Source organism: Argentina silus (assembly GCF_951799395.1).
Source record: "Argentina silus genome assembly, chromosome: 3".
Taxonomy (NCBI): Eukaryota; Metazoa; Chordata; class Actinopteri; order Argentiniformes; family Argentinidae; genus Argentina; species Argentina silus.
Window position 1 is genome coordinate 7,965,405 of NC_139657.1, and position 9,130 is coordinate 7,974,534.

Sequence of the window (9,130 nt, forward strand, 5' to 3'; positions counted from 1 at the left end):
ATTTCAAACATAGTTTATTTTCCATTACCTTGGGCGCAAGTTTCCATGTTCTAAAATCTCCCTAATTGTTTTTTTCCAGGCATTGTGGCCAGATGGGAATAAAAGATTTAGCTGGACTGGGGGGTATAGCTTATGTAATAAGGCAGGACCAATGAGTAAACAATGCTGAATATTCTGAAATATCTTCATAGAGATATGACTCAAAATGGGCATGGCTGCTCTCAACATCCCACAGGCTATTACAACTAGGTTTGCTGTATGTACCAGTAAATTAGGAGCTGTGTCTGAGTGATTATCAAAGGCCCCTAATGATCCTGCCCTGTGATAGACACCCCTGATCAACATCTTGACTACTATTTAATGTTATTCTCAGAATATTCCCCTCTTAAGATTTTCATTTTGAAATGAAGACATTTCAGATTATTTCTAGTTATTCTTTAAAAAAAAACAAGGGGATGTCAAAATGATCAATACAATTTTAAGAAAGTTCAGATGAATCCAACCTTACTGCATTGCTGCTGTAATTATAGCTTGCCTACCAGTTTTACACTGCATCAACATGAACAATCATCATCATCATCATCATCAGACACCAAAAAGAAAGGAGACAATAGCCACCTGGTGGTTACGTAGAGAAGCGGCATTTAATTAGGAAAACAATTATATTTTACACTTTTACAAATTAAGTAAAAACAAACACAGAACAAAATGATTTAGAATACATCCATTTTACAAAAAATAAATATTATAAAATGAGTAGCCATCCTGGAGCGGGGGAGGGCAGGTATTGTATATGATCTACATCGGATGAAAACATTTGTATTTTTTTAGGTGACACTGACTCCTGAGACACACTCGTGTTTGAGTCTTGAACAAAGTGACCATAATGACACAATATATTTTTTTTTCCTCGGCATGATTCCTTGCTTTTAGAGAGTTGAATCAACAAATGTTTTCACTAGTATTCCCAGGGTAGGAACTGATACCATTACATGGGATTTCTGCAAGGATGGCACCTTTGTATATTGCTTAAACTTGATCGTTTTCATAATTTATACTGCAGGATAACCTGATGCTACAGCGATTCTGGTACAACTGCCTATATCACAGGCACAAGTAGAGCAGAATATGCCAATATGAAATGGAACCCCAAACCCTCTGGTTCATTTTGGTTATTCAGTAGATTAGTTGAAATTTCAACCAAAACACTTTCAATAGCGAAGATATTCAATTCATTGAGAATTTCAGATTGATACAGATTGACCCCAATCTGTCTGTGATTACTGGTTACACCTCATCTTGCTCCATAACATTCTCAAACACTTCTGTGCTTGAATTAGCAGATACCAATCTGATACTCATGCCATACCACAGACATTAAAACCAACAAGTCTGTCTTCAAGAATTAGTGTTCGTCTCACACCTATAATAAAATACTTTATGTGCACTTAAAGGGATAGTTCATTTGAACCACATGGTCCCAATCTTCTTCAATCATTTGAGATGGAGGCCTGCAGATTTCCCTGAACTTGTAGGGATATACACAGCATGTGGCGAAGAATATGGACTGTACACCACAGAGTATGAAACATCTGAAAAAAAAAAAATCTGTGGTGGACTCTCCCAAGGCTCACTGTACATGACGTTTCAGAGAAGCCCATGCACACTGAGCCAGGCCTCGACATGGCTACTTCTCCCTCTTCACGTTTTTCAACGCAAATGTGTACCATCAAAAGCTGTCACAAAATATAGACATATAATAATAATAATTAGCCTTCCATGTCTTAAATAAATAGAATACACAAATAAAAGAGAGACAGAGTCCCCCCGCAACGTTTCTGAGATGAGTCAGTGCCGATGAGGACAGCGCGTTGTAGATAGAATGTTAAAGACTTCAGTGCTAGTCTAGGGTAGTTATTGTTTTGATATTTGCATTATCTAGTTATGGCTCAAGTAAGCTGTAAGAGCTCAGTACTGGATATGGAGAGCAGTCTCTGAGAAGGCACCCATGCTAAGCTGGTGTGTGTGTGTGTGTGTGTGGGGGGGGGGGGTTCTGTCTTTGTATGTCAGGCTGCCCATCTTACTTGTGAGACTGACATACCTGTACCAAGGGTGGAAGACGACACAACGACCTGTGATGTCTGTTTTGCATGAAGGGACGATGGTGATCATTCATCTGACGAAATATGAGAATTTCTGTCGCTAATCCTACATAGAGGAGATAAAACTTAATCTTAACAGATGATAAGTATGGCTACTCCCATACTGGTTACCTTTGGCTTTCAGTATTGCATCAAGTCCCCCGTCAGACTGATCAACTCAAATAAAGGGCTCCACACATGCAGATCATTATTCACTAACCTGTCAATACTTGAATGCAAGCTGAAACTAAAGTGAATTGATTTTCTTGTGCACACACGCACACAGTCCCTGCATTATGTGGTTTTCACATTTTTTTTTTTCTTCAAACCTTCCACTCAACTTTTGTGTTTGCTGCATTGTCCATGGAGTTTGCTCAGAGAAGGGAGTGTTTTAATTTCAAATGGAACCATACTCAATCTCTACAACATAACAAAAACAACCTTCATTAAAATGACAGTACAAAACCCCTAACAAACAAACATAAGCTTAAGTACACTTTGAGCCTGGCATACAAAAGCTTATCTAACTGGAATGTATTTTATGCAGTGTTATTGGAGAATCAACGAGATACAAATGAAAAAAAATGGAAAAAAACAAGTCTTGACCGAGAAGCTCCAGCAGCAATCTCTTGATGCGAGCCAGATTATTGCCAAACCAAATTCTGATCATGGATAGCTGAGACAACCTGGGACCCCCTAGATAACATGGAAGGCTAAAAGCGGATTAGGGGAAAATTCAACTTCTAAATCACAATGGTGATTAAGCTGTGTTGTGTAGTGTACACATTGCTAATAGTATGGCACAGCATATAGGGAGTAAATATGCCCCTATACCAGGCGTTCCCAAACATCTCTCCTCAAGACCCAATGATGAGAGCATCACAGGTTCAATCCCAAATCGACCCCTATCTGCTACACCTTATGCACTTGTGAAGATCTGAAAGGTAAACATTATGGTAAATGTCCACGAGTGCATAAGGGGTAGGGGTCCATTTGTGACTTGAGCACATGACTCACCTCTTCCAGAGCTGGTGGTTTCTAGTTTGGGAACCCCTGTCCTGGCCTTACTGGTCAGCCAAGTGCTTCTGACATCACCATCTCATGGGAACTGTGGTACAGTAAAGCTATGATAGTGCTGACAGTGTTGGACTTTAGCCTGGTCCCACACCTGTATGTGCTTTAACCAAGTCTTCTGACTGTATACTGTATGATATCACATTTTCCATTTTGTGGATTGTGTGTTGTAATCATAGTACCTGTACCGGTTTATGAAAACGAGAACACTGAGCAGCGGTGGCTTATTATAATTGAGAGTTCTTTGGAACGTCTTAATTATGCCGTCTAATGCGACACCTTGACTAGATTTGTGTTCCCATCAGAAGTTGTGTCAGATACACAGAGCTACCAGGTCCCCCTAGCCCTTAACCACACCAGCACAGAATCTAACTACCCACACCCACACCCACACCCACACCCACACACACACACACACACACACACACACACACACACACACCTCGGAGAGTTAACTGATCACACTCTGATCAGTGAAACAGTAACTGATCGACTAAATAAAAACACTGCAGGTACTGAGAGCAACAGCTTGACCTAGAGCCTATAGAGCACTGAAGCCTTGGGGATGACATAGTAATGACATAGTAATGGGGCAATCAGTGGTTCTCCATTACTGCATATATGTGTGTTCTGCTTTGCTATCCTGGTTGTTGCTATTGTTTTTTGCAGGTTTGGATGGTGGCGACAGTCGATCCATTGAAGAGGCGGGAGCAGGGGGGGGGGGTGGTGCAGGTTTTTTTTTACGACTGGGGTTCCCGTCCATCATGCGTAGTGTCAACTCTACAGAGAAGACAGGACAAACGGATTTACTGATGAATATACTTTGAAGTGTATTAATGTCATTCTGGATCTACGGTCATTTACACATTCAGTCAACACAAACTTCTTCCCTAACTATATTGGTCATACATAGAGGGCCTCGCTTCTAACTCATTTTTGGTTTCTTGAGGACTGCCCTTTGATCAGTATCACCACCCATACCATCTTGGTAAGTGTTATAATTTCATAGCATGTGACCATAGCTCAAGGTGATTAGGATGCCTGATTCAATGTTTAAGGCCCGGTACAGGGTGCTTCTGTGTAGATTAGTCAAGGATCAGTAAGGGGCATCAGGACCCAATCATGGAAATTCTCACAACCCGTTGACTTACTTATTCACTGACAATTAGTGTGGTAAAAATAGGCTTTCTGGTACGTCTTTCAACTTCAAAGAATTCAACTAAACCGAGCCTAATGGTTCTTGTTTCTATTAATCAAAGATGGCACTGTTTAGGGAGAGACCTAGATACAGTGAACTGCCTTACCTGTTATTACTGGGAACTGTCAGAGCTCCTGTGGCCTGCGCCATCGGAGCACTGGACCTTGGGCTGGCTACACTTCCCTGGGCCCTCCTGCAGCTCTGCTGGCCAGCCCCTCTTCCTTGGGGGGGAGGGTCCCGCTGTCACCACCACCGCCCCCGGCCGCCCGGAGCCAGAGGACGAGTCTGTAAGGACAAGGGCCCCACTTTGAGATACTGCATACTAGATACCAGTTATTATTTGGCAATAATCATACTAGATACCAGGGGTGGGTGATAGGGTGGGGTAGAACTAGCAGAGCATAGCTTCACAACACAGAAGTCACAAGACACCAAGCGTCATGAGTACTGAAGAACTCTTTGGCTTGAAGCATATTACACAAAACAGCCAGCAGTGGGCATCAGAAGCCATTGCAAAGCTGAGGATACATACAGAGTATCATGAGTAGGGCGACTGAGTTCAGCACATTGCACACAGAAATGCAATGTGTAGACATAGGATCATATGTGTTCCACATTACATATTTCTGACTGTTCTGTAATGTTGTTGCATTTCTAAATAATTCTAAATGAGGGCAGCTCCTTCATAAAACAGGTGATCTTAAGGCATGTAGGTACAGAAACTAAACAATGAAAACAAACACAATCACAGCCCTCCATCTACTTACCACTCATGCTGCTGTGAGCCTGTGAGCTGTCAGTCATCCCTGACTCCGCCTCCTCTTGGATCGTTGATACCGAACCAAGCAAACCTGCGAGAGAGAGAGAGATGCATCACCATCATTAAATGAGAAATAGAATTACTTGACTGCTGTCTACCCATCCAAGTGCAAATAACATGCCTCTCTCATCTTGGGTAGTGTAATTCAAAAACAAGTCTAAAAATGAATGAAGAAAAACAGCTGAAGTTAGTAAATCTGTACAACAGTTAGTTATTGACATCTAGTCTTACTTTAACTAACACATGCTTTCAAATTAAAGCCAAGTAGACAATCATAAAAGGTGAGATTTATCTAATTATCAAAAAATTATTTTGCCTATTGACCCACCCGCCTCTGGGTGGTTATTTTGCTTATAGGTTATTTTGCTCCCTCTCCAAAAAGTGGACAATTATTTTGATAATTAGATAAGCTCCTAAGTGTTAGAAATAGCTTTCGTAACTTCAATGGCTGTTTGTGCCTTCTGAATGAATTCATTAAACCACTGTTCTGCTTTGTGTGGAGCACAGCATGTTGCACAGGAGGCAGAGGACTGCTTGACATATGCGGTAGAGGCCAATGTTCTTGAGCATGGTGTAATGAGATATTGTGCTGTATCTGTCCTGGGTCCCCTGCTGCTCCTAAAAGGAAGGTTACAATTACTAGGTTCGAAGGGAGTGGGTGCACACATTGGAAGAGAAGATCTAGGTTTCTCCCCTTACATATTCTCCTCCAATGCTTTTTTTGAGGACAACGCGAGTGGACGGTGGAGGAGAGGACACGAGGAGTTGTCTTCCCGAAGGATGGAGAAAAGGCTAATGTGTGTGTGTGTGTGTGTGTGTGTGTGTGTGTGTTAGGCAGACCTTGCAATGCGGAGTATGTGGCCTACTCACTCAGGCCCTTGTAGTTGGAGAGCGTGCTGTAGACCTGCTTCATCCTTTCAATGTTGAGTCTGCTGCACTGGGCGTGGTTGAGCATGGGCTTGGGGTAGTCCACCCCCACCACGCAGTTGGCCGCCTTCTGAACCGTGTCTGGGGCGGTCCACGGCTCGTGGATGTACCGGTTTGGGTAGTCCCTCAGTTTGGGGATATACCTCCTGGACACACAGACACACACACATACAGTTCAGAGAGGAGGGCTCTGTGTGTGTGTGTGTGTGTGTGTGTGTGTGTGTAGGGTTGGGTTTCTAGCGCAGGATAGAGTGTGTAGTAGGGTACCTGATGTAGTCTCCAGTGGGGTCTGTCCTCCTGCCGAAGCCTACTGGGCAGTAGCAGTGGAAGAACTGTTGGAAGAAGGAGCTACAGGACAGCCACAGCCAGCTGCCCGCGTTTACACTCCAGTCTGCATCCAGGAGCAACTCCTCAAACACCTAGCAAGCACAGACACAACACATCAACAAACCACTCAATCAAGTGTCATCAAATCATCTGTACACATTTTAAACACCCCCCTTGAGGAAGTTAATAACGGAGGTTAATGAAGTGCTATTGTATTGTGCTGTAAGGGTACACACTCACACACACATTTGCACTGGGGTGTGGCACAGAGATGAACACAAAGGCACAAAGATGTGGATCGAGTGGTCACCACAACCTCTTAGTGAACAATAAGGGCAACGTGGATGGTCCAACTGGATGTGCCTATTTTAGTTAGCCTATTTGAACATATAACAATAACCAGATAGACCATCATAGGAAACTGGGTGAACCACCCCTAGACTTCATCTAAACCCTTCTGTTTTTATTTTATATTTGTGTGGGTAGGTTTTCATATTTGACAGACAGTATGAAGTGTAGAGGGGTGCAGAGTTGAGAGAGTGCAGCTGGGATTCAAACCCAGGACCTCAGGGGGCAAGTACATGTGTCCTACCCGGATCAGAACAAATTGCTGTCTTGCCCTATCCCAAAAAGTTCTGTCTGGCGCTATTGTGATGTCACCACATTAGAAGTTAAATCACTGAAGATTCCATATGGGACTACATGCTGGTAAAATCATTGCATCACAATCAAGAAACACCATGACAACGAAAATACCTGGAGACAAACATAGCACACTAGAAAGCTCCATACACTGTAAATACATCTATTTTAGCTAGATTGTTGAATGTGATAAAATATTTGTATTTGTTATTCGAGACTTGTGCTAGTACAAGTAACATGGTTAACTGTGACCAGTCGCTAATATAGCTAAAAACCGATTTTTGAAAATAAACCCTCTAACCTGCACAGTTTTACAGACTGTCTCAGTTTCTGGGATGATGGGGAAAGCGTATTGTGATAGCGTCATGTCATACATTCTACCCTTCGTGGCAGACCAGAGAATCTGCTGCAGAAGGTTCAGTCAACACCAGGACTCCATCCTTACCTTCATGCCACTCTCCCAGCTGAGCCACATGTCCCCCCTGGTCAGAAAACAGGCCACGGCGTGCCGGGCCAGGTGGTGGATCCAGCCCTCCTGCCTCAGCTGGGTCATGATGGCGTCGATCCAGGGGAAGCCCGTCTTGCCCTCGGCCCACTTGGCCAGCGCCTCGGGGTTGCAGTCCCAGGGGATCTGCACACAGATGGGGTTGCCCTCCATGCGGTCGAAGGTGGGGTTGTTGGTGGCGGCCGTGTAGAAGAACTCCCTCCACATGAGCTGGGCGAAGAGGGAGAGTGGTGGTGTGCAATGCTTCCGTGCCTGGGTGGGGAGGGTGGTTTGGGACATGGAGAGAGGGTGGATGGGGATATTTTTGGAGTAGGAAGGGGTTTTGGAGGACGGGTTTGAAGGGAAAAAAACAACATTAGATTATCAATCGACACAAAGCAATGAAACAGTGTTGGTTCAAGGGTACAGTTGAGGACAGGATAGAATCCTACCTGCATGTAGAGTTCTCGGAGTCTGTAGTAGAGCGTTCGGCAGGAGAGGCAGCCGAACCGTAGATAGGGACTGAGGCCCGTGGGACTGGCCATGAGGGAACTCGCACTGATCCGAGGACGCTGGAAATTCGCCATCCAGCCCTACAAAAAGGAGCAAAAAATTACAAATACACAGATTTCACTTCCACATGCACATCTTCTGAAGCGTCTGTACCCTTTCACAAAGCATTCGGTCAACAACACCATGGATCGTTCGTTTAGTTACCCTAACAACAAACATGATTAGCCAGTTGGTTAACTTGCTAGCCAACGAGTTCAAATCACAACATTTTGAGGCCCATACATTAATCTGCTCACAACTTCTCTACCATATTTTAAAAGAAATTATGCCAAACTTTCTCTAGATTGTCAAATCTTTATTTAAAATGCCAAACACGTTGGACAGGATCATGCTAACTTGGGCAGCCTGCACTTGTTGACAATTGATTGACTTTATTTTCAGTGAGGGAGTGACTGTCACTGGCAGGTATGGATACACCCAGATGACTCACCTTTTTGTCCACATGACTGTTCAGTCTCTCCAGTGCCTCCGTCTCGCCGCCCCTCCATGCTGCAGGACCCAAGCCATGCGTCTTAAAACCTGACAGATTAATAAAAACGTGTCATTATTGAATCAATAACAGCCACTCATAGACCAAACAAGCACGCACGACAAAAACGTCACATTCTATTCCAACCCAGGTCTGGGTAAGTGCACACGCAAATCCCCTCACCCAGTTCCTCGAGTGAGGGCACTCCGTAGCATTCGTCGTGATTGGCCAAAATGTGTGTCTGACAGCTGTCCATCTGTTGCCGGGTGATGGTGGGGAGGGGCGTCTTGGGCAGCTCTAGCCGCTGGACGATGGCCTGGAAGCGTTTAAAGGTGAGGGGAGGCGTGTTGTTGTTCGCCTCAATGATCCTGTGACGGGAAAGAGGAGAACAGTCTTGAGTTACCAGAATACTTCAGAGAGGAATGTAAAGGAGTGGCCTACGTTAAACACAGTTTGCTTATTCCACGTGAAATTT

General features: G+C 44.0%; 1 protein-coding gene across 1 annotated transcript in view; it reads right to left on the minus strand.

Moving 5' to 3' along the window:
* Positions 1 to 3,595: 3,595 nt before the first annotated feature.
* The window catches only part of LOC310802663 (cryptochrome-2-like), a 12,161-nt gene continuing 6,626 nt past the window's right edge, over positions 3,596 to 9,130 (minus strand). Inside the window, exons 4-12 of the mRNA XM_083667154.1 lie at positions 8,839 to 9,023; positions 8,617 to 8,705; positions 8,066 to 8,206; positions 7,575 to 7,886; positions 6,428 to 6,579; positions 6,104 to 6,306; positions 5,181 to 5,264; positions 4,520 to 4,698; positions 3,596 to 3,995 (exon numbers count right to left, since the gene is read on the minus strand). Of these exons, the coding sequence (XP_083523280.1) occupies positions 4,526 to 4,698; positions 5,181 to 5,264; positions 6,104 to 6,306; positions 6,428 to 6,579; positions 7,575 to 7,886; positions 8,066 to 8,206; positions 8,617 to 8,705; positions 8,839 to 9,023 (1,339 nt within the window). The 3' untranslated portion in view covers positions 3,596 to 3,995; positions 4,520 to 4,525. The remainder of the gene's footprint in view (positions 3,996 to 4,519; positions 4,699 to 5,180; positions 5,265 to 6,103; positions 6,307 to 6,427; positions 6,580 to 7,574; positions 7,887 to 8,065; positions 8,207 to 8,616; positions 8,706 to 8,838; positions 9,024 to 9,130) is intronic.